At 41.4% G+C, this 19,699-nt stretch overlaps 1 protein-coding gene across 1 annotated transcript; it reads right to left on the minus strand.

The window, feature by feature from the left end:
* Positions 1 to 15,301: 15,301 nt before the first annotated feature.
* SAHH (adenosylhomocysteinase-like) lies at positions 15,302 to 18,042 on the minus strand. The gene is made up of 3 exons (NM_001405831.1): positions 17,200 to 18,042; positions 16,138 to 16,674; positions 15,302 to 16,051 (listed from the first exon to the last, which is right to left on the minus strand). Exons 1-3 carry the CDS (start codon positions 17,908 to 17,910, stop codon positions 15,842 to 15,844), a joined length of 1,458 nt encoding a protein of 485 aa, NP_001392760.1. The 5' UTR covers positions 17,911 to 18,042; the 3' UTR covers positions 15,302 to 15,841.
* Positions 18,043 to 19,699: the final 1,657 nt, after the last annotated feature.

Below are 19,699 nucleotides of genomic sequence, written 5' to 3' on the forward strand. Positions count from 1 at the left end.
AAAATAAGCAAACAACACATAGAAAACAGAATCTGTCAAAAACAGAACAGTCTGTAGTAATCTGTATCAAACGTATACTTCTGGAACTCCAAAATTCCTACCAAATTAGGAAGACCTGAGAAATTTAAGTACAAATGCATAGCAAAAAGAATCAGATCACAAGAACATTTCTGTGAATTAACAAAACTAATTTCCTAAGTGCAAAAGTTTCTGATTTCCAGCAGGATCAACACAACTATCACCGTAAGCTATCCTAAAGGTCTTACTTGGCACTTTATTGAAACAAACGCTATAAAACATGATTACTAAAGTAGAATAATCATGTGAACACACAAAAACAGTAAGGATAAATATTGGGTTGTCTCCCAACAAGCGCTTTTCTTTAATGCCTTTCTAGCTAGGCATGATGATAACAATGATGCTCACATAAAAGATAAGAATTGAAACATAACGGGAGCATCATGAATCATATTACTAACACATTTAAGTCTAACCCACTTCCTATGCATAGGGATTTTGTGATCAAACAACTTATGGGAACAATAATCAACTAGCATAGGATGGCAAAACAAGCATAACTTCAAGATTTTAAGCACATAGAGAGGAAACTTGATATTATTGCAATTCCTACAAGCATATGTTCCTCCCTCATAATAATTTTCAGTAGCATCATGAATGAATTCAACAATATAACCAGCACCTAAAGCATTCTTTTCATGATCTACAAGCATAGAAAATTTACTACTCTCCACATAAGCACAATTCTTCTTATTCGGAAAAGTGGGAGTATCATAAAAGACTTGAATACTATGAATTGTTTCCACATTAAAAGAGTAATGTTCAGAAAAAGGGTAATAATAATCATGACAAGTTTTATAAATATAATCATCGCTACTTTTTATAGCATAAGTTTCATCACAATAATCATCATAAGTAGCAACTTTGTTCTCATCATAATCGATTGAAACCTCTTCCAAGATAGTGGAATCATCACTAAATAAAGTTGACACTCTTCCAAATCCACTTTCATATTCATCACAATAAGATTCAACATCCTCCAAAATAGTGGGATCACTAATTCCTAAAGTTTACACTCTTCCAAACCCACTTTCATCAATATAATCATCATAGGTAAGAGGCATGCTATCATAATAACTAGTGCAATCATCATTAGTACTATGGATATTCAAAGAGTTCATACTAACAACATTGAAATCATGCTCATCATTCAAATATTTAGTACCAAGCATTTTAATGCATTCTTATTCTAGCACTTGAGCACAATTTTCCTTTTCATCATACTCACGAAAGATATTAAAAAGATGAAGTGTATGAGACAAACTTAACTCCATTTTTTTGTAGTTTTCTTTTATAAACTAAACTAGTGATAAAACAAGAAACAAAAAGATTCGATTGCAAGATCTAAAGATATACCTTCAAGCACTCACCTCCCCGGTAATGGCGCGAGAAAAGAGCTTAGTTGACGGGGTGTGAGTGCCGCTTACCTAGCCTCCCCGGCAACGGCGCCAGAAAAGAGCTTGATGTCTACTACACAACCTTCTTCTTTTAGACGTTGTTGGGCCTCCAAGTACAGAGGTTTGAAGGACAGTAGCAAATTTCCCTCAAGTGGATGACCTAAGGTTTATTAATCTGTGGGAAGCGTAGGATGAAGATGGTCTCTCTCAAGCAACCCTGCAACCAAATAACAAAGAGTCTCTTGTGTCCCCAACACACCCAATACAATGGTGAATTGTATAGGTGCACTAGTTCGGCGAAGAGATGGTGATACAAGTGCTATATGGATGGTAGATATAGGTTTTTGTAATCTGAAAATATAAAGACAGCAAGGTAACTAATGATAAAAGTGAGCACAAACGGTATTGCAATGGTAGGAAACAAGGCCTAGGGTTCATACTTTCACTAGTGCAAGTTCTCTCAACAATAATAACATAATTGGATCAAATAACTATCCCTCAACATGCAACAAAGAGTCACTCCAGAGCCACTAATAGCGGAGAACAAACGAAAATATTATGGTAGGGTACGAAACCACCTCAAAGTTATCCTTTCTGTTTTCTCTATTCAAGAGTTCGTAGTAAAATAACATGAAGCTATTCTTTCCGTTCAATCTATCATAGAGTACATACTAGAACAACACCTTAAGACACAAATCAACCAAAACCCTAATATCACCTAGATACTCCATTGTCACCTCAAGTATCCTTGGGCATGATTATACGATATGCATCACACAATCTCAGATTCATCTATCCAACCAACACAAAGTACTTCAAAGAGTGCCCCAAATTTTCTACCGGAGAGTCAAGATGAAAACGTGTGCCAACCCCTATGCATAGGTTCATGGGCGGAACCCGCAAGTTGATCACCAAAACATACATCAAGTGGATCACGTGATATCCCATTGTCACCACAGATAAGCACGGCAAGACATACATCAAGTGTTCTCAAATCCTTAAAGACTCAATCCAACAAGATAACTTCAAAGGGAAAACTCAATTCATCACAAGAGAGTAGAGGGGGAGAAACATCATAAGATCCAACTATAATAGCAAAGCTCGCAATACATCAAGATTGGGCCATAGAGAAAACGAGAGAGAGAGAGAGAGAGAGAGAGAGAGATCAAACACATAGCTACTGGTACATACCCTCAGCCCCGAGGGTGAACTACTCCCTCCTTGTCATGGAGAGCGCCGGGATGATGAAGATGCCCACCGGTGATGGGTTCCCCCCCTCCGTCAAGGTGCCAGAACGGGCTCCCGAGAGGTTTTTGGTGGCTACAGAGGCTTGCGGCGGTGAAACTCCCAACCTATCTTGTCCCTCGATGGTTTTAGGGTATATGGGAATATATAGGCGAAAGAAGTCGGTCGGGGGAGCCTTGAGGGGCCCACGAGGGTGGAGGGCATGCCCAGGGGGTGGGCGCGCCCCCCTATCTCGTGGATTCCTCGACGCTTCCCTGGCTTGCACTCCAAGTTCCGGGGATTGCTTCTGTTCCAAAAAACAACTTTTCCGAAGGTTTCATTCCGTTTGGACTCTGTTTGATATTCCTTTTCTTTGAAACACTGAAATAGGCAAGAAAACAGCAATATGGGTTGGGCCTCCGGTTAATAGGTTAGTCCTAAAAGTAATATAAAAGTGTATAATAAAGCCCATAATCATCCAAAACACATAATAATATAGCATGAATGCTTCATAAATTATAGATGCGTTGGAGACGTATCAAATACCTAGTTCAATCTCGTTACCGACAAGTCTCTTTACCTGTTATGTAATGCATCATCCCGTAACTAACTCATCAGCTACATTGCTTGCAAGGTTTATATTGATGTGCATTATCGAAAGGGCCCAGAGATACCTCTCCGACAATCGGAGTGACAAATCCTAATCTCGAAATATGCTAACTCAACATGTACCATTGGAGACACCTGTAGAGCTCCTTTATAATCACCCAGTGACATTTGGTAGCACACAAAGTGTTCCTCCGGTAAATGGGAGTTGCATAATCTCATAGTCATAGGAACATGTATAAGTCATGAAGAAAGCAATAGCAACATATTAAACGATCAAGTGCTAAGCTAACGGAGTGGGTCAAGTCAATCACATCATTCTCCTAATGATGTGATCCCGTTAATCAAATGACAACTCATGTCTATGGCTAGGAAACACAACCATCTTTGATCAACGAGCTAGTCAAGTAGAGGCATACTAGTGACACTATGTTTGTCTATGTATTCACACATGTATTATGTTTCCGGTTAATACAATTCTAGCATGAATAATAAACATTTATCTTGATATAAGGAAATAAATAATAACTTTATTATTGCCTCTAGGGCATATTCCTTCAGTCTCCCACTTGCACTAGAGTCAATAATCTAGATTACACAGTAATGATTCTAACACCCATGGAGCCTTGGTGCTGATCATGTTTTGCTCGTGGAAGAGGCTTAGTCAAAGGGTGTGCAACATTCAGATCCATATGTATCTTGGAAATCTCTATGTCTCCCACCTGGACTTGGTCCCGGATGGAATTGAAGCATCTCTCGATGTGATTGGTTCTCTTGTGAATTCTGGATTCCTTTGCCAAGTCAATTGCACCAGTATTGTCACAAAAGATTTTCATTGGACCCGATGCACTAGGTATGACACCTAGATCAGATATGAACTCCTACATCCAGACTCCTTCATTTGTTGCTTCCGAAGCAGCTATGTACTCCGCTTCACACGTAGATCCCGCCACGACGCTTTATTTAGAACTGCACCAACTGACAGCTCCACCGTTCAATATAAACATGTATCCGGTTTGCGGTTTAGAATTGTCCGGATCAGTGTCAAAGCTTGCATCGACGTAACCATTTATGACTAGCTCTTTGTAACCTCCATAAACGAGAAACATATCCTTAGTCCTTTTCAGGTATTTCAGGATATTCTTGACCGATGTCCAATGATCCATTCCTGGATTACTTTGGTACCTCCCTGCCAAACTAATAGCAAGGCACACATCAGGTCTGGTACACAGCATCGCATACATGATAGAGCCTATGGCTGAAGCATAGGGAACATCTTTCATTTTCTCTCTATCTTCTGCAGTGGTCGGGCATTGAGTCTGACTCAACTTCACACCTTGTAATACAGGCAAGAACCCTTTCTTTTCTTGATCCATTTTGATCTTTTTCAAAACTTTATCAAGGTATGTGCTTTGTGAAAGTCCAATTAAGCGTCTTGATCTATCTCTATAGATCTTGATGCCCAATATATAAACAGCTTCACCGAGGTCTTTCATTGAAAAACTTTTATTCAAGTATCCTTTTATGCTATCCAGAAATTCTATATCATTTCCAATCAACAATATGTCGTCTACATATAATATCAGAAATGCTACAGAGCTCCCACTCACTTTCTTGTAAATACAGGCTTCTCCAAAAGTCTGTATAAAACCATATGCTTTGATCACACTATCAAAGCATTTATTCCAACTCCGAGAGGCTTGCACCAGTCCATAAATGAATCGCTGGAGCTTGGACACTTTGTTAGCACCTTTTGGATTGACAAAACCTTCTGGTTGCATCATATACAACTCTTCTTCTAGAAATCCATTCAGGAATACAGTTTTGACATCCATTTGCCATATTTCATAATCATAAAATGCGGCAATTGCTAACATGATTCGGACAGACTTAAGCATCGCTACGGGTGAGAAAGTCTCATCATAGTCAGCCCCTTGAACTTGGAGAAAACCTTTCGCAACAAGTCGAACTTTGTAGACAATAACATTACCATCAGCGTCAGTCTTCTTCTTAAAGATCCATTTATTCTCGACAGCTTGCCGATCATCGGACAAGTCAACCAAAGTCCATACTTTGTTCTCATACATGGATCCCATCTCAGATTTCATGGCCTCAAGCCATTTTGCGCAATCTGGGCTCATCATCACTTCGTCATAGTTCGTAGGTTCACCATGGTCAAGTAACATGACCTCCAGAATAGGATTACCATACCACTCTGGTGCGGATCTTACTCTGGTTGACCTATGAGGTTCGGTAGTAACTTGATCTAAAGTTTCATGATCAATATCATTAGCTTCCTCACTAATTGGTGTAGGTGTCACAGGAACCGGTTTCTGTGATGAACTACTTTCCAATAAGGGAGCAGGTACAGTTAGCTCGTCAAGTTCTACTTTCCTCCCACTCACTTCTTTCAAGAGAAACTCCTTCTCTAGAAAGGATCCAAATTTAGCAAAAAAAGTCTTGCCTTCGGATCTGTGATAGAAGGTGTACCCAATAGTCTCCTTTGGGTATCCTATGAAGACACATTTCTCCGATTTGGGTTCGAGCTTATCAGGTTGAAGTTTTTTCACATAAGCATCGCAACCCCAAACTTTAAGAAACGATAACTTTGGTTTCTTGCCAAACCACAGTTCATAAGGCGACGTCTCAACGGATTTTGATGGTGCCCTATTTAGCGTATATGCAGCCGTCTCTAAAGCATAACCCCAAAACGATAGCGGTAAATCAGTAAGAGACATCATTGATCGCACCATATCTAGTAAAGTACAATTACGACGTTCGGACACACCATTCCATGGTGTTCCGGGTGGCGTGAGTTGCGGAACTATTCCGTATTGTTTCAAATGTAGACCAAACTTGTAACTCAAATATTCTCCTCCACGATCAGATCATAGGAACTTTATTTTCTTGTTATGATGATTTTCCACTTCACTCTGAAATTCTTTGAACTTTTCAAATGTTTCAGACTTATGTTTCATTAAGTAGATATACCCATATCTGCTTAAATCATCAGTGAAGGTGAGAAAATAACGATATCCGTCGCGAGCCTCATTATTCATTGACCATATACATCGGTATATATGATTTCCAATAAATCTATTGCTCGCTCCATAGTTCCGGAGAACGGCGTTTTAGTCATCTTTCCCATGAGGCATGGTTCGCAACTACCAAGTGATTCATAATCAAGTGATTCCAAAAGTCCATCAGTATGGAGTTTCTTCATGCGCTTTACACCAATATGACCCAAACGGCAGTGCCACAAATAAGTTGCACTATCATTATCAACTCTGCATCTTTTGGCTTCAACATTATGAATATGGGTATCACTACTATCAAGATTCAATAAAAATAGACCACTCTTCAAGGGTGCATGACCATAAAGGATATTACTCATATAAACAGAACAACCATTATTCTTTGATTTAAATGAATAATCGTCTCGCATCAAACAAGATCCAGATATAATGTTCATGCTCAACGCTGGCGCCAAATAACAATTATTCAGGTCTAAAACTAATCCTGAAGGTAGATGTAGAGGTAGCGTGCCGCCCGCGATCTCATCGACTTTGGAACCATTTCCCACACGCATCGTCACCTCGTCCTTAGCCAATCTTCGCTTAATCCATAGTCCCTGTTTCGAGTTGCAAATATTAGCAACAGAACCAGTATCAAATACCCAGGTGCTACTGCGAGCATTAGTAAGGTACACATCAATAACATGTATATCACATATACCTTTGTTCACCTTGCCATCCTTCTTATCCGCCAAATACTTGGGGTAGTTCCGCTTCCAGTGACCAGTCCCTTTGCAGTAGAAGCACTTAGTCTCAGGCTTAGGTCCAGACTTAGGTTTCTTCTCTTGAACGGCAACTTGCTTGTCGTTCTTCTTGAAGTTCCCCTTCTTCTTCCCTTTACCCTTTTTCTTGAAACTGGTGGTCTTGTTGACCATCAACACTTGATGCCCCTTCTTGATTTCTACCTCTGCAGCTTTTAGCATCGCGAAGAGCTCGGGAATAGTCTTGTTCATCCCTTGCATATTATAGTTCATCACGAAGCTCTTGTAGCTTGGTGGCAGTGATTGAAGAATTATGTCAATGACACTATCATCAGGAAGATTAACTCCCAGTTGAATCAAGTGACTATTATACCCAGACATTTTGAGTATATGTTCACCGACGGAACTATTCTCCTCCATCTTGCAGCTATAGAACTTATTGGAGACTTCATATCTCTCAATCCGGGCATTTGCTTGAAATATTAACTTCAACTCCTGGAACATCTCATATGCTCCATGACGTTCAAAACGTCGTTGAAGTCCCGGTTCTAAGTCGTAAAGCATGGCACACTGAACTATAGAGTAGTCATCAACACGTGACTGCCAGGCATTCACAATGTCTGCAGTTGCTGGCGCAGGTGGTACACCTAGCGGTGCTTCCAGGACGTAACTCTTATGTGCAGCAATGAGGATAATCCTCAAGTTACGGACCCAGTCCGTGTAATTGCTACCATCATCTTTCAACTTAGCTTTCTCAGGGAACGCATTAAAATTCAACGGAACAACAGCACGGTCCATCTATCTACAACAAACATAGACAAGCAAAATACTATCAGGTACTAAGTTCATGATAAATTTAAGTTCAATTAATCATATTACTTAAGAACTCCCACTTAGATAGACATCCCTCTAATCATCTAAGTGATCACGTGATCCAAATCAACTAAACCATGTCCGATCATCATGTGAGATGGAGTAGTTTTCAATGGTGAACATCACTATGTTGATCATATCTACTATCTGATTCATGCTCGACCTTTCGGTCTTAGTATTCCGAGGCCATATCTGTATATGCTAGGCTCGTCAAGTTTAACCTGAGTATTCTGCGTGTGTAAAAACTGTCTTACACCCGTTGTATTTGAACGTAGAGCTTATCACACCCGATCATCACGTGGTGTCTCATCACGAAGAACTTTCGCAACGGTGCATACTCAGGGAGAACCCTTATACCTTGAAATTTAGTGAGAGATCATCTTATAATGCTACCATCAATCAAGCAAAATAAGATGCATAAAGGATAAACATCACATTCAATCAATATAAGTGATATGATATGGCCATCATCATCTTGTGCTTGTGATCTCCATCTCCGAAGCACCGTCATGACCACCATCGTCACCGGCGCGACACCTTTATCTCCATCGTACCATCGTTGTTGTCTCGCCAACTATTGCTTCTATGACTATCGCTACCGCTTAGTGATAAAGTAAAGCAATTACAGGGCAATTGCATTGCATACAATAAAGTGACAACCATATGGCTCCTGCCAGTTGCCGATAACTTTGTTACAAAACATGATCATCTCATACAATAAAATTTAGCATCATGTCTTGACCATATCACATCACAACATGCCCTACAAAAACAAGTTAGACGTCCTCTACTTTGTTGTTGCAAGTTTTACATGGCTGTTATGGGCTGAGCAAGAACCGTTCTTACCTACGCATCAAAACCACAACGATAGTTCGTCAAGTTAGTGTTGTTTTAACCTTCTCAAGGACCAGGCGTAGCTACACTCGGTTCAACTAAAGTTAGAGAAACTAACACCCGCCAGCCACCTATGTGCAAAGCACGTCGGTAGAACCAGTCTCGCGTAAGCGTACACGTAATGTCGGTCCGGGCCGCTTAATCCAACAATACCGCCGAACCAAAGTATGACATGCTGGTGAGCAGTATGACTTGTATCGCCCACAACTCACTTGTGTTCTACTCGTGCATATAACATCTACGCATAAAACCTGGCTCGGATGCCACTATTGGGGAACATAGTAATTTCAAAAAAAATCCTACGCACACGCAAGATCATGGTGATGCATAGCAACAAGAGGGGAGAGTGTTGTCCACGTACCCTCGTAGACTAAAAGTTGAAGCGTTAGCACAACGCGGTTGATGTAGTCATACGTCTTCATGATCCAACCGATCAAGTACCGAACGTACGGCACCTCCGAGTTCAGCACACGTTCAGCTCGATGACGTCCCACGAACTCTGATCCAGTAGAGCTTTGCGGGAGAGTTCCGTCACCATGATGACGTGATGACGGTGTCGATGATTCTACCAACGCAGAGCTTCGCCTAAGCACCAGTACGATATTACCGAGGTGGAATATGGTGGAGGGGGCACCGCACACGGCTAAGAGATCAAGAGATCAATTGTTGTGTCTAGAGGTGCCCCCTGCCCCCGTATAAAAAGGATCGGGGGGAGGGGGCAGCCGGCTAGGAGGAGGGCGCGCCAGGGAGGAGTCCTACTCCCACCGGGAGTAGGATCCCTCTTTTTCCTAGTTGGAGTAGGAGGGGGGAAGGAAGGGAAGGAGAGAGGAGGAAGGAAAGGAGGCGCCCCCCCCCCCCTCCTTGTCCAATTTGGACTAGAGGGGGAGGGGGCGTGCGGTCAGCCCTAGCCGCCCCTCCTCTTCTCCACTAAGGCCCATCTTGGCCCATTAAGCTCCCCGGGGGGTTCCGGTAACCCCCCGGTACTCCGGTATATGTCCGAAACTCCCCGAAACCATTCTGGTGTCCGAACATAGTCACCCAATATATCGATCTTTACATCTCGACCATTTCGAGACTCCTCGTCATGTGCGTGATCATATCCGGGACTCCGAACTACCTTTGGTACATCAAAATACAAAAACTCATAATATCGATCATCACCAAACTTTAAGCGTGCGGACCCTACGGGTTCGAGAACTATGTAGACATGACCGAGACTCATTTTCGGTCAATAACCAATAGCAGAACCTGGATGCTCATATTGGTTCCCACATATTCTACGAAGATCTTTTATCGGTCAAACCGCATAACTATATACGTTGTTTCCTTTGTCATCGGTATGTTACTTGCCCGAGATTCGATCGTCGGTATCTCAATACCTAGTTCAATCTCGTTACCGGCAAGTCTCTTTACTCGTTATGTAATGCATCGTCCAACTAACTCATTAGCTACATTGCTTGCAAGGCTTATGGTGATTTGCATTGCCGAGAGGGCCCAGAGATACCTCTCCGACAATCGGAGTGACAAATCCTAATCTCGAAATACGCTAACTCGACATGTACCTTTGGAGACACATGTAGAGCTCCTTTATAATCACCCAGTGACGTTTGGTAGCACATAAAGTGTTCCTTCGGTAAACGGGAGTTGCATAATCTCATAGTCATAGGAACATGTATAAGTCATGAAGAAAGCAATGGCAACATACTAAACGATCAAGTGCTAAGCTAACAGAATGGGTCAAGTCAATCACATCATTCTCCTAATGATGTGATCCCCTTAATCAAATGAAAACTCATGTCTATGGCTAGGAAACACAACCATCTTTGATCAACGAGCTAGTCAAGTAGAGGCATACTAGTGACACTATGGTTGTCTATGTATTCACACGTGTATTATGTTTCCGGTTAATACAATTCTAGCATGAATAATAAACATTTATCATGATATAAGGAAATAAATAATAACTTTATTATTGCCTCTAGGGCATATTTCCTTCACTGGGAAGGTTCTGGAGAAGACCAGAAGAGTCACGAGGGAGCGGCAAGCTCACCAGGGGCCGCCGCCTGAGCTTGTGGGGCCCTCATGGCACCTTTTGACCAAATTCTGTCTCTATAAATTCCTAAATAATCCCAATATACTAGAGACCCATATGAAACACTTTTTCGTCGTCACAAGTTTCTGTTCTTCCGCGATCCCATCTGGAGGCCGTACTCTGCCGGAGGGGGAAAATTGATCACAGAGGGCTTCTACATCATCCTTGCTTCCTTCCGATGATACGTGAGTAGTTCCATAAACCTACGGGTCCATAGCTAGTAGCTAGATGGTTTCTTCTCTCTCTTTGATCTTCAATACAATGTTCTTCTCGATGTCCTTGGAGATCTATCTGATGTAATCTTCTTTTGCGGTGTGTTTGTTGGGATATGACGAATTGTGGGTTTATGATCTGAATATCTATGATAAGTAATGGAGTCTTTTCTGAACTTTATTATGCATTATTATTATAGCTTTGTATTTCTCTCTGATCTATCCGTTTGGTTTGGCCAACTAGATTGATTTATCTTCAGTTGGGGAGGTGATTTGTGATGGATTTAATCTTGGTGTGCTCTATCACAGTTGCAGAAAGGGACAAGACACGTATTTGTATTATTGGCATTAAGGGTAAAACGACGGGGTTTATTTATATTAGTTGAGTTTATTTTGTCTACATTACGCCATCTTGCTTAAGGTGTTACTCTGTTTTTATTAACTTAATACCCTATATGCATGTTGGATAGCGGTCGATGGGTGGAATAATAGTAGTAGATGAGGCAGGAGTCGATCTACTTGTCTTGGACATGATGCCTAATACATGATCATGGCCTTGAATATCATCATAACTATGCACTTTTCTATTAATTACCCGACAGCAATTTGTTCACTCACCGTATGTTATGTGTTTGAGAGAGAAGACTCTAGTAAAAATTATGGCGTCCGGGTCTACCTTTATCATATATAAAAAACAAAATTATATTTGTTGCAATTTTATTTCTTTTAATTTGTTTTGTAATTTATCTATCTACCACTACAAGATTTGATCCTTACAAATAACGAGTTCAAGGGGATTGACAACCCTCTTGCTCGCGTTGGGTGCAAGTATTTGCTTTTGTATGTGCAGATGCTATTCACGAGGCATTGCGTGATTCTCCTACTGGATTGATGTATTGGTTCTCACTGAGAAAAATACTTATCTCTATTGTGTTGCATCTCTTCTGCTCTTCGGGGGAAATTCCAACGCACCTCACAAGTAGCATATATTTTCTTTGACATATGACTACTTTTTTTTAATAGTAGGTTTCGAAAAGCGGAAGTGGGCGATACAATAGAACTAATATGGACTTCTCACTATAAAAAAGTAAGGCATAAATTGCATTGGAAAACAATAAATAAACATCGGTCATAGTTATAAATAAACGATGCAAAATATGATCAACAACTTGCAAAGGAAATATGGAAAAGAACCCCACCTAACTTAAACCAATAACGATGTCATTATTTCTAGGCAAACAACAAAAATTGCCACTCCCAACCCTCTGAGCCTCAAGACATAACCATAAAAAATCCTCCGCCAAGGGCAAATAATTTTCAGAAATTTAAACAATTTTTAAAATTTCAAATATTTTACTAAAAAGCAACCAAAATATTTTCAAAATCAAACATTTATTGAATATTGTGAACAATTTTTATATTCCAATTTGTTTCTGAAAAGGGGAACAATTTTTTTGAAAAAACAAACATGTTTTAGAAAAGTAAACAGCTTTTGAGCATTTTTAAAAAAATCACATTTTCAATAATGCGAATAATTTTTCAAAATGTACTTTTTTGAAATTATGATTATTTTTCGGAAAAGAACAACTTTTGAAACTCTGATCAATTTTTAAGCTTTTGAACATATTTTGAAATTTGTGAATTTATGGGAAAAAGGAACAGAAAAAATGAAAGAAGAAAAAACAAAAACCATAAACCATAAACCATAAACCAAGGGAGAAAAAACTAGTTGAAGAACCCTATAGAACGCTTCGTTTCAGCTGGCGGATCACGCACAAGCGTCTACTGCCTCCACGCGACACGTGCATTTGCGTGTGTGTTTGCGCAGGTTTTCCTTTTCTTTTTTTGCAATATCATCTGTGTGCAAAATTTTCTTTGATAACAATACCCATATTGCAAAAAAATAAAGTAAAAAAATCTGCAACATCATGTATGTTGCATTAGGTTCTGTAACACTACCCTTGTTGCAATGATGAGGACGATGTTGGGCGCTAGATGGCGCCAGTTCTAATGGATACCAAGGCGGCAAAGCCGTAGCATGCCCCAAAAGGAAAAACCATTAAAACCAAAGGAGAAAAATCATTTTAAGAACCCTCTAGAAGGCTCCCAAAATCGATAAAAACCTGGGCTGGAACATGTTTCCAAAACCGGAACCAGCGTACAGAACTTTGGAACGTGATACTAGACTCCGAAACGTGGATGGGCCAGACGAGCTCGGTGGCTTTGTGTGAAACAACAATTATTTGATGCAACACGGGTCAGATAGGATTTGCCTGCGCTAGTCACGTGCCATACAAGTTGGGAAAATCCAATGTGACGCACGATGCGTCAAGACGTCCAGGGTTCGCACAGGATCCAGGAGGGAGAGACGCGATCTGGGCCAGCCCGTTACGATTAGCGTAGCAACGGTTTTTTCCGGTTTTGGGAACTTTCTAGAAGGTTCCCTGAATCAGTTTTTCTTTTTTCCTGTTGTTTTTTTGGCTGGTTTTCATTTAGGTTTTTTTATTATTATTATTTATTTATTATTTTCGTTTTCGTTTTTATCTTTCATGTTTCTTTATTCTTTTTCCTTTTCTTTCCTTTTTCTATTTCTTTTTTCAAAATGCGCAAAATTTAACAATGTTTAGAGTTCAAAATTGTTCGAAAATTTGAAAATATGTTCGGGGTTTTTAAAAACTTGTGTTTTCAAAAAGCATATTCACAAATTGGAAAAAATGTTTGTACTTTCAAAAAATGTTCTCACATTTCAAAAAAAAGTTTCAGTTTTCAAAATGTTCCTAAAGTTTAAACATTTCAGGTTTTCAAAAAATGTTCTCGATTTACAAAATGTTCTTCAATTTCAAAAAATGATCCATATTTCAAGATAATGTTCGAAAATTTCGAAAAATGTCCATGGCTCAAAAATTTGTTCAGAATGTTTTTCTTTGAAATGCTGACAAATTTCAAAAAAAGTTCACAAAATTAAAAAAAAATCATATTTCCATCTTTCAAGAGTATGAAAAATTGTTCGTGTTTCAAAAATTGTTCGTAAATTTCAAAAAGTTCATGTTTTCCTATTTTGTTTGTGTTTTTTCGAAAATTGTTTGTAAGGTTATTAAAAATTATTAAAAACTTTAAAAAAAAGTTCCCATTTTCAATAATTTTTAAGAATGTTCATGTTTCCATTTTTTAGGAGTTTCAAAAATTGTTCGCAGTTTTCAAAAAATGTTCATGTTTCATATTATTTTGTTTGGGAGCTTAAAAAATGTCCGCTTTTCCAAATTTTGTTGTTGAATTACAAAAAATGTTCCCGTTTCAAAATAATTGTTCACAGTTTTCAAAAAAAAAATCCATGTTTCATATTTTGTTTCGGAGCTTTAAAAATTGTCCGCTTTTCCAAATTTTGTTGTTGAATTACAAAATATGTTCCCGTTTCAAAATAATTGTTTATGATTTTTCGGATAATGTAACAGTTTTTAATGATTTGTGTTGCCTAAGAAAAAATTGCATTCAGAATTACGGAAATATTTCAAATATGCTCTTGGGTTTTGTTCTTAAGGGTTCTTAAGGGTTTTCTCTCAAAAAAAAAGATTCTGGGTTTGATACCCTGTGATGCCACATTACCTGCCGCACAGAGCGGCAGCTAGGCTGATTCTGCATCCTCCATTCTCCAGTGGGCATGGCTCTCGGGCCGTTTTGCTAGGAGTTGATGTAAACAGGAATGCTCTCTAGATACGAAAGTGCCCTTCTACACCAGAGCTTTGAGCTTGGGATGAACAGTAACTCTAAAAACATTTAAGAAATATTAGAAAAATCTGAATTCTTTTATGAAGGACTTTGACAAATATCCAAAGAGCTTGTAAAATTCCATCATAAAATCACATTTGTGGAAGTTGCGGCAGAACAAACAAAATTAGTGTTCCAAAATACTTCGGCAAGTATTATTTTCACAATATCATTTTTTTTTTGCCAAAACTTCCACAGACGTGATTTCATGAAGAATGGTTGCAAGCTCTGAACATTTGTCAAAGTTTGCTATAAAAAAATCAGATTATTTTGAATATGTTTAAATATATTTTTTATTTTACTGTTCACCCGATCTCATTTGAGCTCACATGCTGAACTTCACGTCGTCTAGAGATCATATCATTCACAAAAAACAACTTCCCACTATATTGTACTCCCACGTTAAAGGGAAATTCTGCCATAAAAGACGGAACCTCGTTAAGGTCGAGGCATATTTTTTTTATATTCAGCTTAACCAATTAAATACACCAGTTTTTTACATATGATTTAACCAACAAAATACGCCACTGAATTCATATTTGAAAGAAACCCTTCTGTGACATGACGTTGTCATGAAACTTCAGTGACAAACAAGCATTTACGGCAATAGTCATTAAGGAACCACACAAAATATGAGCTACAGCTTGCTAAGGATTTCAGGCATGGTAGAACAAACGAGACAAAACTGTATCTGGAAAAGCACACCTCCTCACTTAAACCAATAATAATGCCATTATTTCTGGGCAAAAGCAAACGCCGCCTCTCCCAACCCTCACAAGGCTCAAAACATAACCATAATAACAAATCCTCCGCCTAAGAGACAGCATGTAAGATAATAGAAGGGAAACAGGATAGTTGATAGAGTTCCCGTTGGTGCCGCTGCTCCGACTCAGGCTCAGGCCAGCCGCTAGTCATGCTGGACACACTAGTACCGGTAAGCCGCAGGCTTGTAAGGACCCTCAATTGGGATGCTAATGTAGTCAGACTGGGACTTGGTGAGCTTGGTCAGCCTGGCGCCGAGCTTGCCCAAGTGGAGGGCCGCGACCTTCTCGTCCAGGTGCTTGGGGAGAACGTACACCTTCTTCTCATACTTGCCACTGGCCTTCTCGTTCCACAACTCAAGCTGAGCAATAACCTGGAACAAGAACAAAATCGGATGTTAGATCATAGTTGTATTAGTTGTTAACTGATGGTTGACAGGAGACTGCACATTGGCCATACCTGGTTGGTGAATGAGCAGGACATGACAAAGCTGGGGTGGCCAGTGGCACATCCAAGGTTCATCAGACGACCCTCAGCAAGAACAATGATGCCAGTCTTGGTCTCGGGGAAGACCCAACGGTCAGTCTGGGGCTTGATGGTGATGCGCTTGACACCAGGGTAGGTCTCAAGGCCGTTCATGTCGATCTCATTGTCAAAGTGACCAATGTTGCAGACAATGGCGTTGTTCTTCATCTTCCTCATGTGGTCGACCATGATGATGTCCTTGTTTCCGGTGGTGGTCACAAAGATGTCAGCCTCAGAGACAACATCCTCCAAGGTGAGGATCTGGATACCCTCCATCAGGGCCTGAAGGGCACAGATGGGGTCAATCTCTGTCACGATCACACGGGCACCAGCCTGCTTGAGTGCGGCGGCACAGCCCTTGCCAACATCACCGTAACCGCAGACCACGGCGACCTTGCCGGCGATCATAACATCAGTGGCCCTCATAAGACCATCAGGGAGCGAGTGACGGCAACCGTAAAGGTTGTCAAACTGTTCAGGAGAAACATATATTAGTGTTTTATTACAACATAGATTAGTAATTGTTAGCAAGGTGAAAATGTCATTGAATTCTACCTTTAGATTAAAACAGAACAAGAGTACATTTAAAAAAAACTACACAGGGCAAATCACATAATTCAGTGCATGGCATAGTAGTGTTCCACGCTCAAATGAGTGCAGTGAAATAATAAAAATTGGTAGGCAGGTTACTCTATAATTAGACCCTCCCTGGCCGTCAGATCCAGAAAACAATGTGACTAATGTTATCATTAGTTAGTTAGTTAGTCAACAACCAGCGTAACAAACACTAAACCCAAAGACAAAGATACAGATCCAGGTCTAGTACTGAAGCAGCATCTAAACTAGGCAACAGCGAGATCTAAATATTAAAATATCAGATCTACAACATAAACATGTAAACCACAACAATACTACTACGCTCAAACAAGTAGAAACGCGCTGACACGGAGCATCAGATCTGAAATGGAAAATGGGAACCAGGGGAAGGAAGTATACCTTGCTCTTGGTGACGGAGTCGTTGACGTTGATGGCGGGGAAGAGGAGGGTGCCGGACTCCTGCATCTGGTAGAGCCTCTTGACGCCGGTGGTGGTCTCCTCGGAGACACCGACGAGCCTCTCCTTCATCTTGCGGTACTTGCTGGCGTCGGTCTTGAGCCCGTCGCGGATGATGGTGAGGACGATCTTGAACTCGGGGTTGTCGGTGGACTCCGGGTCGGGAACCTTGCCGGATTTCTCGAACTCCTCCTCGGCCTTGACGCCCTCGTGGATGAGCAGCGTGGCGTCACCGCCGTCGTCGACGATGAGGTCGGGGCCGCCGCCGACGCCCCAGTCGAGGCAGCGCTCGGTGCACCACCAGTACTCCTCGAGGGTCTCGCCCTTCCAGGCGAAGACGGCCGCGGAGTCGCGGGCGATGGCGGCGGCGGCGTGGTCCTGGGTGGAGAAGATGTTGCAGGAGCACCAGCGGACCTCGGCGCCGAGGGCGGTGAGGGTCTCGATGAGGACGGCGGTCTGGATGGTCATGTGGAGGGAGCCGGAGATCCGGGCGCCCTTGAAGGGCTGCGAGGGGCCGAACTCGGTGCGGCAGGCCATGAGGCCGGGCATCTCGACCTCGGCGAGCTCGAGCTCGAGGCGGCCGAAGTCGGCCTGGGAGAGGTCCTTGACCTTGTACTCCCGGCCCGACGAGGTCTTCTCCACGGAGAGCGCCATGGAGAAGGTTGGTGGATTGGATCTGGCAGAGGAGGAAGAAGAAGAGTGATGGGAGGAGGCGGCGATGGTAGAGGGTGGGGGTGAGGAGGGTTTTATGGGGAACGGGTCCGGTGGAAATGGACCAGCTGCATTCTACAATTCCGCAAAGTTTCCAGTCCAGACCGTTCGATTGCCTATCGACGCTCGGAGGCGCACCTCACCAAACCACCACGAGATTTGCGAGGAAAACCCTACCGGCTGAGATATATTTTGCAAAATTCACCCTGTGGGTTTTATCTCTGAGGGCTCAAATTAGGCAACCGGCATTACAAGAACGCACCCCAGAAAAAAGAAAAATCAATCTAGTTCTTAAAACTCCTGCGTCATCTTCATCCCGCACATGTGGATGGCGTCAACGAAGTTCCGCCATCGGTAAACAAACAAAGTAATACCGACACGCGTAGTCGAGAAGTCGTGAAATTCTGTCAAGAAGCAACAACAACGTGGATCCACGAGCCGCGGGAGAACTCGATGGTGCGTCAAAAGACACACCCATGTAACCCGTGTTGTCTTCGCCACCGCAAAAGAGAGCATAGGAGGACGATAAACATTGACTTGAGACATGAAGCCCAAATCAAAACTTCTGACGCATTGTCGGCCCATCGCGTATTAGACTAATAAAAGTCTAATGCAGACGACCCTGACCCAAGATCCAGCCCGAGCACACATGGGTTTCTGGATACATAGCCGATGACGAAGGAAATTGCAGCATTGGTGAAGGATTTGGAGCACACTTATTCATCGTCATTGTCACACCGTCGCTGAAGTCACACCACCAGCCATTTGAGGCCATAACAACTAAGACCTAGACTATGTAGACACGGTCCCGAGCGCTAGGCCTCGGTGACACACCATTTTCCACAAATCAATGTTGAACAAACTTTTACCTCTATACCCCATCTCATTACGATGATGAACCAAATCGAAAGCAATAAACATGAACAAAAAAGTGTTCAAATTATCCAATCTTGGATCGGGTTGAACACTTTGCGTGATGAAAAAACACCAACTAAAAGCAATGCTTATGTGTTTTAGTAACTAGGTTCCACATAACTCTCCACTCCATGACTTCACACGACATTTTAGCTCAACCCATGAAGTAAGACATCAAGTTGTTGTGCCAATTCAACAACATGATAGCAAAAAATATGGGAGGGAAACCCAACAATTGTAACAAAGGGGCCTCATGCAATTGATGCAAAAAGGTTCAAGAAAGATCTTGACCAGATCTGGGTGTAAAGATGGACATGCAGGGTAGCCTTGACGACACATGTGGTTGCGAAGCTATATTTGGTGGCAGTGGGATGCATGAAGGCGATTCATGCTATGCTTGACTGTGGAGAAACCAAACCTAAGAGGGTTGACAAAGAAGAAGTTCATGGCATCGTCATTGTTTCCACTTTGACCAACTAGTAGTGGGTTTGCGAAATAGCTAGAAGTTGTCTATTTTAAGATTTACATAATGTAGTGTTTTTTCACATGGTTCATTATAGATATTTATATGGAGAGGAAAATGCATGCATGATTAAACATGCTACCGCTTTTTGTGACGGCGCATACAAGGAAACACTACTACTAGCGATACTAAACCAATTGCCCCTCACACTTTGCCAATGGCCGTTGCTCCGGCACGATGAGACGGGGAGGGGGGTGTTCTCATCTCTTGTCCACTGCATAGTAAGTTCTTTTTGTTAGGATTTGTCCTTAAAGCGATGGTTACTCTGATGGTAATAGTGTTATTGTTTGTAAC

The sequence above is a fragment of the Triticum aestivum genome, chromosome 2B (genome assembly GCF_018294505.1).
Source record: "Triticum aestivum cultivar Chinese Spring chromosome 2B, IWGSC CS RefSeq v2.1, whole genome shotgun sequence".
In the NCBI taxonomy this organism is placed as follows: Eukaryota; Viridiplantae; Streptophyta; class Magnoliopsida; order Poales; family Poaceae; genus Triticum; species Triticum aestivum.